This window comes from Macaca thibetana, chromosome 8 (genome assembly GCF_024542745.1).
Source record: "Macaca thibetana thibetana isolate TM-01 chromosome 8, ASM2454274v1, whole genome shotgun sequence".
Taxonomy (NCBI): Eukaryota; Metazoa; Chordata; class Mammalia; order Primates; family Cercopithecidae; genus Macaca; species Macaca thibetana.
The window spans coordinates 101,067,742-101,087,991 of NC_065585.1; the positions used below are offsets into that span (position 1 = coordinate 101,067,742).

At 48.8% G+C, this 20,250-nt stretch overlaps 2 protein-coding genes across 3 annotated transcripts in view; one reads left to right on the forward strand and one right to left on the reverse strand.

Moving 5' to 3' along the window:
- POLB (DNA polymerase beta) overlaps window positions 1-20,250 on the reverse strand; it is a 679,334-nt gene that overhangs the window by 171,871 nt on the left and 487,213 nt on the right. The gene's annotated exons all lie outside the window — the stretch shown is intronic.
- Window positions 1-20,250, forward strand: part of PLAT (plasminogen activator, tissue type) — a 40,484-nt gene that overhangs the window by 6,728 nt on the left and 13,506 nt on the right. Inside the window, exons 1-4 of one of the 2 annotated variants that reach the window (XM_050800406.1) lie at window positions 611-843; window positions 15,813-15,910; window positions 17,588-17,630; window positions 19,891-20,028. In XM_050800406.1, coding sequence (XP_050656363.1) covers window positions 15,839-15,910; window positions 17,588-17,630; window positions 19,891-20,028 — 253 coding nt within the window. In that variant the 5' untranslated portion in view covers window positions 611-843; window positions 15,813-15,838. Of the gene's footprint in view, window positions 1-610; window positions 844-15,812; window positions 15,911-17,587; window positions 17,631-19,890; window positions 20,029-20,250 lie in introns of those variants that run through there. The other variant, XM_050800407.1, reaches the window with a different exon arrangement.

Here is a 20,250-nt window from a genome sequence, read left to right on the forward strand (position 1 = left end):
GGGGCATTTTACAAGCAAACACTGAAAGGCTTCTGTGGGCTTAAGGGCTGATGGCTTTGATCGAATTTCAGGCATGTTGGCCCCAAGGCCCTGTGTATATTCCCTGGGCCCACTCGAGGGGATGCTGGCGTCAGAAACTCCCCAGAGGCCACCTACTGCAGCCCTGCACTTTACAGGGAAGAGAGAGATTCTCCCTAAAATTACAGAGCTGGGCCTGAGATGCCTACTGGAGCAAATCCCCATGGGGGCACCTCCCACCGCAGGTGAGCCAGAGGCTAGTCCTGCCTTCTCAGTGGCTACCCCCCTAAGCTCCCGCCACCACACAAAGTGTTCCAATCTTAACCTCTCATGTCCTGAGAGGCCAGAGCTACAGCCACAGATTCCAGAAGGCACCCCACTCCCAGCCCCAGCCTGGTGCCTTTAGAATTATAAACACTTCTTGTCATCACAGGGTCCTGAAAGTCCCTTTTAAGTCTTGGACATTAAGACTCTAAAGGAAGATGAATCTTAAGATCCCGTCCCACTTCCAAATTCCTGCGATTCGATGACATCAGGGCTGTGAATAATCTGCCTGGCCCGAAGCCAGGATGGGCTGTGCTGCTTCCACCGTGAACTTCCTCCCCCTGCTTTATAAAAACAGGCCCGCCCCAGCTCCCTCATGGCCCTGTCCACTGAGCATCCTCCCGCCACACAGAAACCCGCCCAGCCGGGGCCACCGACCCCACCCCCTGCCTGGAAACTTAAAGGAGGCTGGAGCTGTTCAGGGAGCTCAAAGCTGAGATCCTACCGGAGTCCAGGGCTAGAGAGAAAACCTCTGCGAGGAAAGGCAAGGAGCAAGCCGCGGTAGGTCGGGTTTCTGTGTTGGGGTCTGTCTCCTCTTCTGTCTCTTAAAAGTCTTTCCAGCAAGCTAAGCCAGTGAAGGAATGCTTTAACCAACGGACCAACTTTGTAATTCAGGCAACTAGAGGATCCGCTAGAATCCACTCCAGAGGGGAGGTGTCTGTTTGCATTTGCATGTGATTGGGATAGGCTGGAGTGTTTTGGAGGTGAGAGGGAGTCAGGGGAAGGGAGACTAGGGAGTTTGCATTCATTGGAGGAGCCTCTGCTGGCAGAGTAAGGGGGAAGGTGAAAAGAACGATACAGAAATGCCTCAAATAGGCTGTGGGAGCACCTCAAGACGAGCAGGCAATAAAAGGAAAATCGGCTGCCTTGGGACACGTGGCTGTGACAGCTGGGAGGGCCCTCTGGGGTCCCCCAGTTTCCTCCCTCCCCCGATGAACCCCCAGGAAGGAACTGAGGCTGTGGATGGAGCAGAGGGGCCTTACTTCCAGAGCACTATTCGCTAGTTGCTGGGAGAGGGAAGCAGGTGGCTTTCGCGCCCCACATTACCCCGTGGGGTAGAGAAATGTCTCTGATCTCCTCCCTAGGTGCCACCCCCACAAGTCTCCACAGGTCAGTTTGGCCCTCTGGCTTTTTGCCCAGGGTGCATCAGTCAAGCGTGCAGTCCTCCTTAAAGGACATTTTAATTACAGGGGAAAAAACTAACATCAATGTCTTTTATTCCTAAAGCACTCTGCAGAAAGCATGTGGGGTTCTCTAGATTTTCACTGTTATTATCTTTATTTTCTTAACCTCACAGGGAGGGAGAGAGGAAGGGAGGGAGGGAAGAGGAAAACATGCCGAGGTCCCAGGTAACTAATGACAAACTCAAGCTCAAAGAAGTGTGGTAACAAGGATGCATTTGGCGGCCAATTGGGAATAATATGGTAGTCTCCTGTAGCTCCTTGATGACAGAAAAAATGTCGTGTGTGTGTGTGTATGTGTGTGCATTGCAATCCCAGGAAGCGGTCCTGCAAATACCATTGTCAGGTGGAGTTCCCTCAAAGGTGACTTCCTAGCAGTACTTGCTGTGGCAAGAACACTCATTCTGGGATCTAGAATCAATCCACGACGGTCAGCTTGAGCTGCTGGGTGCGTGCTTCCTGTGCAGGCAGAGTCGGACTCCAGCACTGGCAGGGACACCGTGAGTATTGAGATATGAATAGCTCCATCCTGCCCACCCATTTATTCCACCTAAAATGTTCTCAAAGACACCAGCCTCCAAGCTCTGGATCAAATGATAAAGCCCAAGATCAAAATCTCAGGAGCAAATGAAAGCTGCCCTGTCTCCAAAGTGCTCCTTCTCTGCCCAACTCCCCAAGACCAGCTCGGTTTATTTCACGATGGCTTGCATCGGATTCTCCCAGTGTCTGTGGCTCCCCCTGCTTCATCACAGACCTGGGACAGTCCAGGCAGCCAGGGAGTAGCTGGGAATAGCAGTTCCCCTTTGTTGGTTTTTGAGTTCACTGAGGCTTTGATTTCCCCCAGGGCCTGACATTGCTGAGCAGAGTCAGTGGCCAGTAGATTTCAAAGGATTTCAACAAACAGCCCAGGCATTCCTTTGTCAACCCAAAAGTAACTGAGACAGGTCTGTCAATTTAGAAAGTTTATTTTGCCAGTGTTAAGAACACACCTGTGACACAGCCTCCAGAGGTCCTGAGGACATGTGTCCAAGGTGGCCAAGGTGCGGCTTGGTTTCATACATTTCAGGGAGACATGAGACATCAATCAATGCATGTAAAGTGTGCACCCGTTCGGTCTGGAAAGGCAGGACAACTGGAAGTAGGAGCTTCCAGGTCATAGGTAGAGAAGAGAAGATATCATTCTTCTGCGTCTTTGTCAGCCTTTCACTGAATACACAATTTACATGTGAGGGGGGGCAGAGGAAGAGTCACTTATGCCTTAGTTGGCTCAGTGAATCTACTTTTTTTTTTTTCCGAGACGGAGTTTCACTCTTGTTGCCCAGGCTAGAGTGCAATGGCGTAATCCTGGCTAGTGCAACCTCCACTTCCCAGGTTTAAGTGATTCTCCTGCCTCAGCCTCCTGAGTAGCTGGGATTACAGGCGCCTGCCACCACACCCGGCTAATTTTTGTGTTTTTAGTAGAGACAGGGTTTCACCATGTTGGCCAGACTGGTCTTGAACTCCTGACCTCAGGTGATCCACCCACCTCGGCCTCCTGAAGTGCTGGGATTACAGGCATGAGCCACCATGCCTGGCCTGAATCTTCATTTTTACAAAAACAATAGGGCAGAGGAAGCAATCAGATATGTGTTTGTCTCAGGTGAGCAGAGGGATGACTTTGAGTTCTGTCCTTTGTCCTGCACCCATTTGCATTGCCAAGGTGAAGTTCAGCAGAACTGTTTTAGCGTACAGATCTTGAAGTCCACAAGGAGTTTCCTTGTGGGTAAATTGTGAGGGAGGTATGTAGCTTTTTATCTTTGTAGCTGTCTTATGTAGGAATAAAATGGGAGGCAGGTTTGCCTCATGCAGTTCCCAGCTTGGCTTTTCCCTTTGGCTTAGTGATTTGGGGGTCTTGAGATTTATTTTCCTTTCATACCTTGGTAGTGTCACTTGAAGCCACCATTACCATCTAAGGCTTTTCTTTCTTTCTTTTCTTTCTTTCTTTCTTTCTTTCTTTCTTTCTTTCTTTCTTTCTTTCTTTCTTTCTTTCTTTCTTTCTTTCTTTCCTTCCTTCCTTCCTTCCTTCCTTCCTTCCTTCCTTCCTTCCTTCCTTCCTTCCTTCCTTCCTTCCTTCCTTCCTTCCTTCCTTCCTTCTTTCTTTCTTTCTTTCTTTCTTTCTTTCTTTCTTTCTTTCTTTCTTTCTTTCTTTCTTTCTTTCTTTCTTTCTTTCTTTCTTTCTTTCTTTTTGTTTTTCTTCTTTTTGGTAAGTGAGTAGCCAGGACTAAAGCACATTTGGGAAAACTTACTGTGTAGCTCAGGCGAGGCCTATTACTCTTCTGCCAACAGGTGTTTTTTTGGTCAAGGGGTTTTATAGCAGCCTAACAGGGCCTTTTGCTGGGTTCCTCCATTTGGAAAAAGTAGTGCTGGCTTCAGGATTTCCAAAGAGTATGTAAAGGTTATTCTCAATCCTATGGCTGAGGGGGCAACATGGCTGATAAACAATGGTGGTGAATGTAGCTCCCCTTGGAATTCAAAATCCTCCTACTTCTCTGTGATACTGAGTATCTGGTGGTGAGGAGAACTTTAGGTTTTTAGTTGAGATGCCAAGTTTTCCTTTTATTTTTATTTATTTATTTGTTTATTTTGAGATGGAGTCTTGCTCTGTCGCCCAGGTTGGAGTGCAGTGGCATGATCTCAGCTCACTGCAACCTCCACCTCCATGGTTCAAGCAATTTTCCTGTCTTAGCCTCCTGAGCAGCTGGGATTACAGGCATATGCCACCACGCCCGGCTAATTTTTGTATTTTTAGTAGAGATGAGTTTTCACCATGTTGATCAGGCTGGTCTCAAACTCCTGACCTTGTGATGCCCTCCTCCTCCAAAGTGCTGGAACTATAGGCATGAGCCACCGTGCCCGGCCAATGTTTCTTTTTTTTTTTTTTTTGAGACAGAGTCTCACTTGGTCACCCAGGCTGGGGTGCAGTGGCACGATCTTGGCTCACCGCAGCCTCTGCCTCCTGGGTTCAAGCGGTTCTCCCGCCTCTGCCTCCTGAATAGCTAGGATTGCAAGTGCCCGCCATCACACCGGGCTAAGTTTTCACCATGTTGGCCAGGCTGGTCTTGAACACCTGACCCTAAGTGATCTGCCTGCCTTGGCCTCCCAAAGTATTGGGATTACAGGCGTGAGCCACCACGCCCAGACAGGTTTTCCTTTGATTATTTGGCATTACGCATCTGCAGTCTCAAAATACATTTTTTCCTTTCTCTGAGTGACTTCCGCTTCTGCTTTGACGAGACTGTTGGGACGGACAATGAGGGACCAGTGCATTCTGCTCATTCCTTCTTGGGGCCATTTCTTTCATATATACGGGAGAAAATTTCTGTCCATAGTGTCAGGCTATAAACCTCATCCTAGTCAGCCAGCTCACAAAACCATATGGTGGGTCTCACATCAAACCAGGTAAAAGAGTGAGGATGATTTAGACTCAAAGAAAATTAGAGCTAGAAAGAAATTTAAAGCTCATCCACTCTGCTCCAACCCTAAGTCAAGCCACATGGTCTTCTGATAGTGACTGTTTTCTACCTACATATAAAGACAGCACATTCTCTTAGCAATATGTGTTTGTATATGTGTGTGTGTATATACATATATTTAGAGACAAGGTCTGACTCCATCACCCAGGCTGGAGTGCAGCAGTGTGATCATAGGTCACTGAACCTTCAAACTCCTGGGCTCAAGTGATCCTCCATCTCAGCCTCCCAAGTAGCTAGGACTACAGGTGCATGCTGCCACATCCAGCAAATTACAAAATTTTTTTTGTAGAAGCAGGGTTTTGCTTTGTTGCCCAGGCTGGTCTCAAACTCCTGGCCTCAAGCGACCCTCTTGCCATGGCTTCACAAAGTGCTGGGATTGCAGGCAAGAGCCACTGTGCCCAGCCCCTCTTAGTGATAATTTGCATATTATATATTCAAAAAATATTTTCTATTTATGCCACTTGGGAAACTTCTGTAGAATGGGATAGAGGGACAGATAAACCCAATTCTTGATCCACTGAAAAATAACACCTGTGACAGAGTGAAGATGAAACAGGTGCTGGGCGCACACCAAGTGTTTTAGAAACATTTTTGAACTCAACTTTGCCTGAGTTGTGGTGCTGATCATGACTGCCAGGGAATGCTAGCCAGCTGTTCTTCCTATACAAGTTACATGACTGGGTGTCTGCAGCAGCTGCCCCACTGTGAATTGCACACACCAATGGCCAAGACCCAGCAACAACTTGGCCAACAGGCCCAACCGACGCGCATGGGTGGCCACGTGATGCTCCTGACACACGCACCGGTGGCTAGGGGAAGTTTTTTGAGGATTGATCAGAAGATCTGATTCCACCTGGAGCCTCTGAAGTGATCACTTCCGGGCTAGGCTGAACCCGGATACCAAGAGACCTATGTATTGAGAGCCTTTTGTGTTTATTATGTAGTCACAAATATTCCATTAACATATAGTTAGGCATTAGAGAATCCATGCTGGATTCCTCCAAAGGCCCCTAGATCCTTAGAACACTCAGAGATTCCAAAGCACACGTCCTCCTAGGACACCCTGGCAGGAGAGCCCGTGGGCGACTCTCACCTTTGCCTGCTGTCGGGGCCTGTGCTGATGGGTAGGGGCTCTGTGCTTGCTGTGGCCCAGGCCTAAGCTGTGGGGATGTGCTCTGTCGGGAGCAGACCCCTTCGCTGTCTGCCTAACTCCTTCGTGTGTTCCCGGAACAGCTTCTGTGTTATGCATTCCAGAAAGCCTGCCTGACCACCCCCACCTCAGCAAGCCTGGGATGGACAACCTCCCCCACATTCCACTCCAAGCCTACTCCCATCCCCCGCCTGCTGAGTGGTATGGCACTGCTCTGCTGTACCCTGAGTGTCTAGTTATTCATCAGGCCCCATCCTAACTATGAGCTCTTTCAGGATAAGAGCTGTGTCTTTGCATGGCCAGAGCCTGTGCCAGGGCACGGCTGGTGCCCCATACACGTTGATGGTGAATAGATAGCACAGGTAGATCATTGTCTGTGAGTACTTAACAGAGAAGCAGCTCACACGGGTGCTTGAGACCTGTGGGGGAGAGGTGGGGGTCTGGTAGGCGCTCGGAGGAGGACACCCCTGTAGCTTCTCCAGTCCCATAGATGGGACTCTTGATGTGGGCAGTTTTATTTTAGCTGAGTCTCCAGAAGGCAGGGGACGGGGACTGGTAGGGGATGCTAAACCTGGTAACCCAGTATGGATGAGCTAACAGAGGCCAGGCGCGCAGCTCCTGCCTGTAATCCCAGCACTTTGGGAGCCCAAGGTGGGCGGGTTGCTTGAGCCAAGGAGTTCGAGACCAACCTGGGTCCCAAACCTAGCGAGACTCTGTCTCTACAAAAAAATGAAAAAAAAAAAAAAAAATTAGCCGGACATGGTGGCATGCACCTGTAGTCCCAGTTACTTGAGAAGCTGAGGTGGGAGGATCACTTGAGTCCGGGAGGTTGAGACTGCAGTGAGTTGCGATCACGCCACTGCACTCCAGTCTGGGTGACAGGGCGAGACCCTGTCTCAAAATAAAGAAATAAATAAGAAAGAGAGACTACTGGTCAACTTGATTTCTGCTGGTTATTCTCTTTCTGTCATGTTCACCGAAAAGAGAAACTTGTTGTATTTTATCTTGTTGTAACAAGAGCCAGTGTCTACCACCTGGGCTACTGAGAGAAAGGGAAGGGGTTTTTTCTGGGAAGCTCCAATTTACTTATTTCTCTCATGTGATGCCTCTGACTTTCATGGTGTGGCCTGGTCAGATGGGCCTTATCAATAGAGATGGCCTGATGTCCCAGCTGTCTCATCTCAGCGGCTAGTTCCGGCTTCTGCTGGGAGTCCACAGTGGCCTCTGCATGCATGGTGTGGGAAAGGCAAATAAAAAAGCAGATTAAAAACCAGATTAAAGACACCACCCTGTATTTAGGAAATAATGGTTCCTGTTGATACTGTTCTACGAACACAGATGAAGGCACAAAATTCTACATCAACTGCAGAGAATTGGTTATAGACTAACACAGGTGGTCAGATGATCTAGGAAGCAGGATTCAGGATTAACAGGGATCCCTGAGGACCCCATGGAGCATGGCATCTCCTCTGCATCAGCAGCTTCAAGTCGTTCCAGGGAGAAGCTGGAAGCCTCAGTGCTTTTGCTGAAGAAGGATGTTCATGACAGTAGGTGCAGGTCGTTCCTGCCGTGCACCCAGGTGTGGGGGAAGGACTTTGCTGCTGCTTCTCTAACTACCTTACAATTCAGCAAGACGGAAATGATTAGCCCATGACAAAAACCAGGAAACAGGCTCAGAGAGAGTGAGTTGCTCACACAGGACCTGTACTATAAATGCAGTTAGATTTCCAGGTTGAGAATCCAGTGACCACGCCCCTTCTTTGTGGCATTCTGCTGTTGTATACCACGTGGAACACATTAAGAACGTTATGGCCAGGTGTGGTGGCTCATGCCCGTAATCCCAGCACTTTGGGAGGCTGAGGCGGGCGGATCACCTGAGTTTGGGAGTTTGAGACCAGCCTGGCCAGCATGCCGAAACCTTGTCTCTACTAAAAATACAAAAATTAGCTGGGCGTGGTGGCATGCACTTGTAATCCAAGCTACTCGGGAGACTGAAGAAGGAGAATTGCTTGAACCCAGCAGGTGAAGTTTGCAGTGAGCTGAGATTGCTCCATTGCACTCCAGCCTGGGCGACAGAGTGAAACTCCATCTCAAAAAAAAAAAAAAAAAGAATGTTACAATTCGGTGTCACATAGACAGTGAGGAATAGTGGAAAGAGTGTTAGGTTTGGGGTAAGAGAACTGTGTCCCCTGGGCTTGAGTCCTGATGCCAACTCTCACAGGATGTGTCACCATACAGCACGACCCTTATACTTTTTTTTTTTTTTTTGAGACAGGGTCTCGCTCTGTCACCCAAACTGGAGTGCAGTGGTATGATCACAGCTCACTGCCGCCTCAAACACCCAGGTTAAGGCCATCCTCCCACCTCAGCCTCCCAAGTAGCTGGGACTACAGGCATGCACCACCATGCCCAACTAATTTTTTTGTATTTTTTGTTGAGATGGGGTTTTGCCATGTTGCCCAGGCAGGTCTCAAACTCCTGGACGCAAATGATCCACCCTCCTCAGCCTCCCAAAGTGTTGGGATTAGAGACGTGAGCCACTGCTCTCATCCCCTTACACTTTTTTGAAGTTCAGTTCTTCCGTCTGTAAAAACGAGGTAATAATATTGCCTCAGATTACTTAATGGATGTGAAAGCGTTTTGTAAACTCTGTGCCTGGAAAGGTGGAAGCTACTCAAATACCTGTTGAGTGAGTGGCATTAATCCGTGTACATTTCTCAGGCAACAATAATGTTACTTTCATGTAAGGCCAGTAAAATGTGGGTAAAGTCATGTAACAATACAATGAAAGTTTCTGATCAGTATTTCCTAATTCAAGTGTGTTGAAATGTGGAGTTGGGCTGGAGAATTGTCAAATCATTGAGTATTTAATTACCATGTGGTGATGTTTGCTTTAGGGAGTGGAAGGAACATAAGGAACGAACCACCTCCATCACGGAAGATGACACTCATTTAGATTCACTTTAGATCTCAGGGCTTGTTTAGATGCAGACTTTGCGGTTAACATTTTATTGTACTGACTGATTTAGTTTTCACCAGGTGGACCTTGTGTTTGCTTCAGAAGGATCTAAGTTTATTAGGACAGGGTTTCTTCTGTTTTGATTGTGGGAGGAGGCAGGATAGACTTCTGTTTTCCTAGACCGGAAACCAACATTCCCCACTCCTCTAAATAACCAGGATTACCAGGCAGAGGGTGGGGCATCGAGGAGATGACAGCTGTGCATGCCTGCTCTAGGTTTTTCTGAGTTTAATTCCATATAGCTTAGACACAGGCCATATGCCTACATTTGGAAGATGCTTTGGAGAAAATTCTGCTCTGATGGGTGGGGGACAGGGTGTGCCAGGAAAAGATTCTATTCTTTTGAAGACACGGGGTCTTGCTATGTTGCCTAGGCTGGTCTTGAACTCCTCACCTCAAGTGATCCTCCTGCCTCAGCCTCCTGAGTTGCTAGGACTACAGATGCAAACCACCACACCCAGCTCTGAGATGATTCTATTCTCTTCACCTTATTGGAATTGGCGAAATTAGATAAGAAACAGACTCTTCCTCTCTTCTCCCCTGGATATAAATGTTCTGTTAAGAGAGGGAAAATAACCATTTAGCCTATAGCAAATCACCTTTTCAAAAAGTTAAGAATTACTTATGTGATGGTAGTTTTTGAAAGTGGTTTTTATTTTGAGATCATGGCCTCTGTAATACACAGGGCCTGGAGAAGTCAGATGAGAGCTACCAGGCTCAAAGCTCCTGTCCCGAACAAAGTGGTGCTTTCGTGGGAGCACGCCACCCTTTCCAAGGCTAGTTCCTCTCCCAGCATCACACTTCGGCTCTCATCCTGCTCTAGAAACGTGCCTTTGCTGGTCCAAGGAATCCTGGTCGTTTCTTTTCTTAATTGTTGGCATCCATCTGGGCTATGGTGGTTGTGGCGGGGGTGGCAGTGGAGAGTGTGTTGTTTTAAACCCGTGAGTCATTTTAGGGTATTGATACTCTTGGAGACTGACTTTCTCTTGCTCAGATTTTCAGAGAGACCTTTTGCAAAGCAACAATAACCTAAGAATCTCCTTGACCAAAGACAAATGTAGCAAACTTTGCACATGGTGCAACATTTGATAATGGTATCAATTTACATTTGTGTTTTCCTTGCAATTTCCCTCCTCCTCTAGCTTGCTCATGTTTCTGCCTTCTTCTTGCTGGCAAGAGTACAGACTATAATTCTCCAGTTCACTAACATCTGGAGTGACTGCACTGTTTGCAATTTGATTGATTGACTACATGTGTACAGTTCCTGTACTGCAAGTCACTTTTCTATATAATCTTTTTTGAGATGAAGTCCTGCTGTGTCACCCAGGCTGGAGTGCAGTAGCATGATCTTGGCTCACTGCAACCTCCGCCTCCCGGGTTCAAGCGATTCTCCTGCCTCAGCCTCCCAAGTGACTGGGATTACAGTCATCTGCCACCATGCCCGGCTAATTTTTTTGTATTTTTAGGAGAGATGGGGTTTCACCATGTTGGCCAGGTTTGTTTTGAACCCCTGACCTCAAGAGATCCACCTGCCTCGGCCTCCCAAAGTGCTGGGATTACAGGCATGAGCCACCGCATCTGGCCATATAATCTATTTTTTTAAAAATGTTTTTGTATTAAAATAGATAGAGACAGAGTCTCATTGTGTTGCCCAGGCTGATCTCGAACTCCTGGGTTCAAGTGATCCTCCCACCCTGGCCTCTCGAAGTGCTGGGGTTACAGGCGTGAACCACCTCATGAGGCCTCACTTTCCTATATAATCGAAACAATAGATCTATAGCGCCATTTGTAAGAGTTTCCCAGTTTATACCGCATGTGACACTCCCTATATCACATGTCCTCACAGCAGAACAGAAACCACAGGATGTCAGCCCCAGAGGCAACCTTGGAGCATCCAGTCCACTTGGTTTTGCATTGCTGGCAGGAGCTTTTATGTCAAAATATAGATACTTTTTCGAAGGTCAGCACATTAATTTTTTTTTCAGTCATTTTTATCTTATGTGAATAAGCTGATTAGTTCCTTTGCTAGGAGCTGGTTTTTATGGAGGGAAGATGGGGCTGGTAGAAGCAGATAGAGGGAGAAGTAATACACAGGCACTGAGACAGCACCCCACCGACTTTCCCCTGTCCCTCTTCCAGTTGGCCTCCTCCTTTCCAGGGGCTGTGCCCAATCCAGAATCAGTTATTCACTGGTGCCCATCGACCATCATTTCCCCATGTGGCCACCACAGAAATGAACACCACCTTTCTGGTTGGCATGATCATCAATTTCTCAGCCAAAACGGCACACATCCTTGGCTCTGGGAAACAGTACATCTCCCAGGAAAGGGAGCTTACAGCACAGTACCCCACTTCCTGGTTACCAGACTATTGTTCCTATTTTCCCCGAGAACAGTCATCATTCACAGGTTGTTCGGCGGGGCCCGGGAACAGAGTCACTCCGGTTGCTACAGCCAACAGACCAAACACGGCTTCCAGGCAGGAAGGTCAGAGCTGCTCTGCAGGACGCACACGCAGATTGGAAGCAGATAGGGCCGGCCAAGCACAGATATGCTGGCTGTGTCCTACACACAGGTGCCTGCACACACATGCTTCAGATCCAGGCTGCACTCTATCAGCCAACCCATGGACTCTGTTTTTTCTAATTTGCACAGATTCTTTGTCAACCTGCCATGCCCTGAGGCTGTTGAACTTCATCCAACAGAGAGGGAGCCTTTTGCAAATCTAAAAAAATCAACTTTGTGTGCTAGGGTGGCCTGACAGGGCTAGGCCTTGGGGTCTTGGGGACCAGCATTCCACCTCTCCTCTCATATAGTGATTCCGGATTCCAGCCCAGCAAAAGTCAGTCAACCTTGGGGCCTTCCTTTCTTTTATCCTTTCTTTTTTTTCCCTTTTCTGTCTTTCTGTGCGTCCCTTCCTACCCCCTTCCTTCCTTCTTCTCATTTGCCCGTTTTTTGATTTTCTTTTTTTTTTCAGTTCTTTGATGATCCTGAGAAGCTACTAAATATAGCAAAAGGGAGATAACACATAACAAAATTAGAAGTCTTTCTATTTATAAAAATGAGCCTCTGAAGGCTTCTACCATCCCTTCCGCCAATGTCATCTCTCACCCGGGCCTCGCCAGAGCACTCGTGGACCTCCCTTCGGTGAGGCCCAAAGTCCATCCCAGCCACGCCCTGCGGTCCCTAGTCTGAGTCCATGGTTCTGGCTTTCACTCTGCTCTGCATCCCGGCACTGCCCCCAGACCTCGACGCCCACCTCTTCAGCGAAGGCAAAACAAGGACACATTTTTCCTCCCTCTCTTCTCTCTTTCTTGTTTTCAGACTGCACTGTTTTTCTGCTGGCCGGATGACTCATTTCTTTGTCATCTCTTACCCCACTCGGCCTTTCCAGCTGCTCGAATCGCCTCTGCGTGGTGCAGACTGAGCTATCGCCCCGCTGGGGTGAGATTCACTTGCACTGAATCAGCTCAAGGTGCAGGAAGGTCCAGGGAGGCCAAGGAAGAGAAGAAACAAGTCTCCAACTCTCTCAGGAGCAAAGACAAAAATATGTTCCTGCTCTCTTATCTCGTATTCAGATTGTTCAGTTGCAAAAGGGTTGAACATGATGCAGCCGGTGGTGTGTGTGGACCGGCCCTAGGTCGTGCTCCTCCTCCATCTGGTCCCCCCACCCCTAGTTATCCAGAAAGGGGGATGTTCCCAGGCAATGCCAACATGTCCATACTGCACTCTTTTTTTTTTTTTTTTTTTTTTTTTTTTTTTTTTTTTTTTTTGAGACGGAGTCTCACGCTGTTGCCCAGGCTGGAGTGCAGTGGCGCGATCTCGGCTCACTGCAAGCTCCGCCTCCCGGGTTCCCGCCATTCTCCTGCCTCAGCCTCCCGAGTAGCTGGGACTACAGGCGTCCGCCACCGCGCCCGGCTAATTTTTTGTATTTTTAGTAGAGACGGGGTTTCACTGTGGTCTCGATCTCCTGACCTTGTGATCCGCCCGCCTCGGCCTCCCAAAGTGCTGGGATTACAGGCTTGAGCCACCGCGCCCGGCCATACTGCACTCTTGACGTTGCAGTTTCCCGGCATCTGGGATTGCATTCCGTTTAGAAGGACTTTGAGTTCTTGAAATAAAACAGTATCTTGGTGGGCATCTGGAAAAAACACCCAAACTGATATCCCAGGCTGGGGTGCAGGACCCTATCGAGAGGGCTGGGTGGTGTGGACAGCACAATGAAGAAGGTCAAGTTCCTTGTACTCACTTATTTGTTGTTTCATTCAGAATTCCTGTGAAGTGGGAGCTCTCACCATCCTTGGGTCTTACTTAAGAGTAAGGAGTGGGGTAACCTAGAAATACATGAACATCAGGGAGAAATGGGGAGGGAGTTTCACATGAGCTATTTTTACAAGATTAAGTAATGGGATAAAATTAAAAAGGGGAATTTAAGAGGAATTTTGGGAAGTTCTGAGAAACAGGACATTTGAGGAAAGCTGAGAAAGAGAAGATCTGGAGTAAGTCTCCGTGATGAGAAGATTCCACCCCACACTTCTGTTTTGGGTGGCCTTGGCTTCTGACTCCCTTTCCTCTGAAACTGCCTGGAGCCAGGGAGTAGCACAGCTGCTTCCTCCCAGGGAGAAAGGGATCCCCGAAGAGCGCACTGCAGGGAGACCTCGGGCACTGCGGGCACAAAGGCTGGAGACGGCACTTCTGTTCCCTTGTGATGGGATAGGTGCAGGGAGGCTGGGAGGGTGCCAGGCTCGTGAGCCTCCCTCTGGGCCATGTTTTCCCATTGGAATCACTGTACCCAGAGCCTCCTGCAGGCTTCCCTCTCCCTCTCCCTACACCCCTCTGCCTGACACAGCAGCCCAGGGAGAATTCGTCAGGCATGAAATGTAGTGAGGCGAGGAGGGTGATCAGCACCTCCCTCGGAGGAGCTCTTTTGAAAGTAATGATCAAAGATCCAGAGCCGGACCCAGGCAAGGAGGCAAGGCCTGGAAGCCCCTATGCATGCCTCCATGCCCTTAGGACGCTCAGGGAAGCGGGAGGGTGGGACCTAAAGTTGTTGTGACCAAAGGGAAATGAGTCAGGGAAAGAAATGCCATGCTTCAATTTTTGTGGATGAAGGAGGGAGCAGGCCGCCAGACCACAAAATAACACCCGACCGACTAACCTACTTTGAGCTGCCAAGGGCAGGATCACAGGGGAGAAGCAGATGGAAACTGGGGCTCTGGGGTCCAGGAAGATCTGAGTCTTCCGACCAAACACCAGCTGCCTCCCCTCCTTCCTGCAAATATGCACATTGCCAGATCTGTTGCAGTCTATGGAAAAGGAGACAGATGTTCGGCAGAGTGGTGGGGAGGGGTGGAGGTTGGGCTGGCGGCCTCTGCTTTGTGGGGAGACCCTCAGGCAGGGGAGTAGGCTCCATCCCGCATGGAGGAACCTGGGCAGTCTAAGACAGGCTGGCTGTATGATGTGCTGGCAATAAAATCCCGACGGCTTCCGCTGCAGAGGTCCAGGAGGACATGACTGTGGCTCCATCTAGTCAGGCCCAGGGCGGGAATGCCCTTCCAGGAAACCAAGCCAGAGTGCTGTGGTCTCTGGGCTGCCAAAGAAGTCTCAGAAATGGTCTAGCCCTTCAGCCCACAGAAATCTCTGGGCAAAATTATCTCCCAGCATTGACAGATGAATGGATAAACAAAATGTGTTCTATCCCACAGTAGAGTATTATTCAACCTTAAAAAGGAAGGAAAAATGCTGGGCGCGGTGGCTCAAGCCTGATCCCAGCACTTTGGAAGGCTGAGGAAGGAGGATCATTTGAGCCTAGGAGTTTGAGACTAGCCTGGACAACATTGAGAAACCTTGTCTCTACATACACACACACACACACACACACACACACACACACACACACACACACACACAGACTCTCTCTCTCTCTCTCTCTCTCAGCCAGGCACGGTGGCATATGCCTGAAGTCCCAGCTCTTTGGGAAGCTGAGGCAGGAGGATGTCTTGAGCCTGGTGGGTCAAGGCTGCAGTGAACCGTGTTCGTGCCACTGCACTCCAGTCTGGATGACAGAGCGAGACCCTGTCTCAAAAAAAAGAAAGAAAGAAAAAAGGAAAAAAAAAAAAAGGACATGCTACAGCATGGATACACCTTGAAGACATTTGCAAAGTGAAATAAACCAGTCACAAAAGAAGAAACACTGTCTGATTCCAATTCTAGGATGTATGTAGAGCAGTCAGATTCCTACAGACAGAAAGTAGCAGGGTGGCTGCTGGGGGGAAATGGGGAATGGGGAGTTACTCTCTGGTGGCTACAGAGTTTCAGTTGGGGGTGATGGAGAAGTTCTGGAGATTGGTGGTCACAATGTGACATGCTTAATTCCACTGAACTGTGCACTTAACATCATTAAGGTGGTAAATTTTGTGCTATGTGTATTTTACAACAATACAAAATACGTAGTTTCTAGAATCCTCTTCTAGATGTATGTCTGGCGTTTCTCCCGCCGGGCTGGCGCTGGAGGAAGCCAGCCAGGACAACATTGCGACTTCTCCTCCTCTGTTGCCATCATGGACTTCTCGCACCACGTGATCAAGCTCTTTTTTTCTCTTCTTCCAGAATTTAAGGGACGCTGTGAAGCAATCATGAATGCAATGAAGAGAGGGCTCTGCTGTGTGCTGCTGTTGTGTGGAGCAGTCTTTGCTTCGCCCAGCCAGGTGGGTGTCCAGGATCCCTATGTCCTGCCCCTCGAGGCTGCAATGCTTCCGGAGGCTCCAGGAGTCTGCATCCATCTGGGCCACGGGGGTGGGAATGCTGTCAGGGAGCAGAGAGGCACAGGGACCAAGGGCTGCATCGCTGCAGAGCACACAGCACACACTCCCTTCGGTACAGCAGACTCTGTATTTTCGGCCCAGTGCAGAGCCCAGGCACTTATTTTGACCTGAGTAAGCAGTTAATTCCACTCCCTGCCTGTGCCTGCATTTTTTTGCCGCTGTTTTTAAAGAATGTATTTGAATTAATCCATAAAATACAGTTGTCCCTCATATCTGTGGAGTATTTGTTCCAGGACCCCCAAGGATACCAAAATCCAGAAATACACAAGTTCCTCATATAAAATGGTGCAGAGTTTGCATATCCTATATACACCCTCCTGTATACTTTAAATCATCTCTAAATTACTTATAATACCTAGTATAATGTTAATGCTATGTAAATAGTTGTTATAATGTATTTTTTAATTTGCGTTATTTTTATTGTTGTATTATTTATATATTTTTTGGAGACAGGGTCTCACTCTGTCACCCAGGCTGGAGTGCAATGGCACAATCATAGCTCACACAGCATCAAACTCTAGGCTTAAGCCTTGGCCTCCCAAAGCTCTGGGGTTACAGGTGTGAGCCACAAGCCCGGCTTATATTATTATTTTTAATTTTTCAAATATTTTACATCTGTTTTGGTTGAATCCACAGACATGGAACCTGCAGATATACAAGGTGGACTGTATTTATAAAAGACAATGCAGGGCAAGGCACAGTGGCTCACACCTGTAATCCCAGCACTTTGGGAGGCCGAGGTGGGAGGATCACTTGAGCCCAGGAGTTTGAGACCAGCCTGGGCAATATAGTGAGACCCTATCTCTACAAAAAATTCAAAAATTAGTCAGGTGTGTAGTGGTATGCACTTGTGGTCCCAGCTACTCGGGAGGCTGAGGCGGGAGGATCGCTTAAGCCCAGGAGGTTGAGATTTTGGTGAGCTATGATTGCGCTAATGCACTCTAGCCTGGGTGACAAACTGAGATCCTGTCTCAAAAAAAAAAAAAGGCAATGCAAGTGCCATGAGCCACAGCAGAGGCGAGCTGCCCTCATGGTGTCTACTCTCTAGCTGAGATGGAAGTGCTACACACACTCTCTGAAAATGCCTAGCAATAGAGGGCCTCATGGAAGTCCAAACTAGCCACACCTCTCCCCTAGAGTGGGGAGAGCCCAGGTGACTGTGTGGAGTAGACAGGCAGCTGCAACTCCACTGCCCAATATGGTGGCCACTGACCATGTGTAGTGGTTTAAATTTAAAAGAATTAAAGTTAAACATTGTTTCTTAGTCCACTGGCCACATTCCAAGCCCTCGGTGGCCCTGTATCGCGTCTGTCGTGGACAGCACAGACAGAAAACATTTCCACCATGCGGAAAGCTCTTCTGGACAGTGCCAGTCAGAAAGGAGAGGAAAAATTGGACTAGAAGGCAGGAGATGGACTTTCACTTGGGCCAGTTACCCGAGGGGGTCTCTGAGCAGGGGCATCTGGCCGGCAGGTTCCTGTGGGCTTCTGGGTTGGCCACCTTTACTCTTAGTACACCTGGCATGTGCTGATCCTTCCTCCACCTCTGGTTTCTTGGCAGGAAATCCACGCCCGATTTAGAAGAGGAGCCAGATCTTACCAAGGTCGGGTGAAGCTGAGGGGTACATGGGGTCATCGGAGTGGGAGGCAGAACGGGGGTGCGGGGTGCATCAGGCCCTATGAGGCCTTCTTCCACCTGCCACCTGCCTACGGTGTGACAGTGCCATTGCAGCATGATTCTACAGAGATGCCTGTGTCGGCACCATTCTCCCATCAGCTGCGGCCACGGGGCGGGTTCTGATTCTGAGGGAAGCAGAAACAGGTGTCCCCCCAAGGAGCCAGGCTGTCAGGGATCACAACCTGGTGGGGGGCGGGGGGCAGCCACTAGCCCAAGATCCTGGTTATACAGATCAGAAGGCGGAGCCCAGGAGAGAGCAAGCGGCTTGCCCAGGGCCACACAGCTGCCAGCAGCAGGGTGAGGGCAGTCACGGCGGAGGCCAGCCCCATGCTCTGGGTCTCATCCTAGGCTGTGATCCCACCACAGGGCGCCAGCGGCTTTGGTAACAACATCCCTGTGTATCCATTTCCCTCTGGTGATCTAACTGGGATGTCCCAACCGGAATGTCCCACCCAGGCAACCCCCAGACATGGTGGGGTCTCTAAGTCCACGCCTAGAGTTGACTCTAGAAGGCTGAGGAATGCGAGGCCCAGCTTCAGGTCCAAAACTACTAACCCAGGCCCTCCATTTCCCTCCTTCACGACCCAGTTCCTTTGAGTCTGGAAGACTCCGCAATACCCTTTGTAAAGGTGTTAAAAAAGGAGTGAGTCACACCTCGACTCTTAATGCCTTCACTGTTGGATGGCCTCCTGCTTCCTACGAGGGTATCCTGGCATCAGCGACCTCAAAAGCAGCAAGGGTCTGACTCACAGTGGGCACGTGCTACTTCTTTAATTAACTGAAATTAAAGTTGTTGTTTTTTAAGTTGGCATTCTGACTTGAAAACAGAAAGATGGCATGAGAATATTAATGGGAGTACTTCAACTACTTTCAGTATGCCAAAAATACTTGGAGAAGTAGCACATTTTCTGCAAAAACTAAAATGTCAATTTTCTTTGGGGCCAAAAATGCATCATTTCTGTGTGGTAATACTTATGTGGATCAAAAACTCTGGTAGACAGTTATGCATATATATATTTGTTGATTAATTACAATGAGAAAAAGTCCAGGTGCAATGGCTCACATCTGTAACTCCAGCACTTTGGGAGGTTGATCCAGGAGGATGGCTTGAGCCCTGGAGTTCAAGACCAGCCTGGGCAACATAGTGAGACACTCCCCCCGCCGCCTCTCCCACCCCACCCCGCCTCTACAAAAAAATTTAAAAATTAGCTGGGTGTGGTGGTGTGCACTTGTACTCCCAGCTACTTGGGAGGTTGGCGCAGGAGGATTGCTTGAGCCTGGGAGGCAGAGGTTGCAGTGAGCCAAGATAGTACCGCTGCACTCCAGCCTGGGTAACAGAGACCCTAAAAAAAGGAAAAAAAGAAAAAGAAAAAGAAAAAATTAGGCTGGGCGCGGTGGCTCACGCCTGTAATCCCAGCACTTTGGGAAGCCAAGGCAGGCAGATTACTTGAGATCAGGAGTTTAAGACCAGCCTGACCAATATGGTGAAACCCCATCTCTACCAAAAATACAAAAATTAGCCGGGCATGGTGGCGGGCACCTGTAATCCCAGCTACTCAGGAGGCTGAGGCAGGAGAATCACTTGAACCCGGGAGGTGGAGGTTGCAGTGAGCCAAGATCGTGCCACTGCACTCCAGCCTGGGCGACAGAGTAAGATTTTGTCTCTAAATAAATAAATAATATGAGAAGGTACTCAATGGCACTCAGAAAAGAAATGCAAATTTATTTTATTTTATTTTGAGATGGAGTCTTGCTTTGTCGCCCAGGCTGGAGTGCAGTGGTGCAATCTCAGCTCACTGCAACCTCCACTTCCTGCGTTCAAGCGATTCTCCTGCCTCAGCCTCCTGAGTAGCTGGGATTATAGGCACCTGCCACCATGCCTGGCTAATTTTTGTATTTTTAGTAGAGACAGGGTTTCACCATGTTGGCCAGGCTAGTCTCCGAACTCCTGACCTCAAGTGATCCGCCCACCTCGGCCTCCCAAAGTGCTGGGATTACAGGCGTTAGCCACCATGTCCGGCCAGTATTCGTTATCTTTTTGTCTTCCAGTTGTGCCTCTTCAGTAAGGGAGTATGCAATGGAGTCTATAGAAAGCAAGTGAGGGAGTTTTCTCAGTAGGTCCAAGGGTGGTAAGTCATTTCATCTTGAGTCATACTCTAATGAGGCTGGCCTGTCTTTTCTCATAGTGATCTGCAGAGATGAGAAAACGCAGATGATATACCAGCAACATCAGTCATGGCTGCGCCCCATGCTCAGAAGCAACCGGGTGGAATACTGCTGGTGCAACAGTGGCAGGGCACAGTGCCACTCAGTGCCTGTCAAAAGTACGTACTGAGGCTGCGAGGTGACGCATGCCTGTGATCCCAGCACTTTAGGAGGCCAAAGTGGGAGGATCACTGGAGCTCGGGAGTTCAAGACCAATCTGGGCAACATAGCAAGTCCCCTCTCTCTACAAAAAATAAAATTAGCCAGACCTGGTATGTAGTCCCAACTACTTGGGAGGCTGAGGTAAAAGGATCACTTGAGCCCAGGAGTTGGAGGCTGCA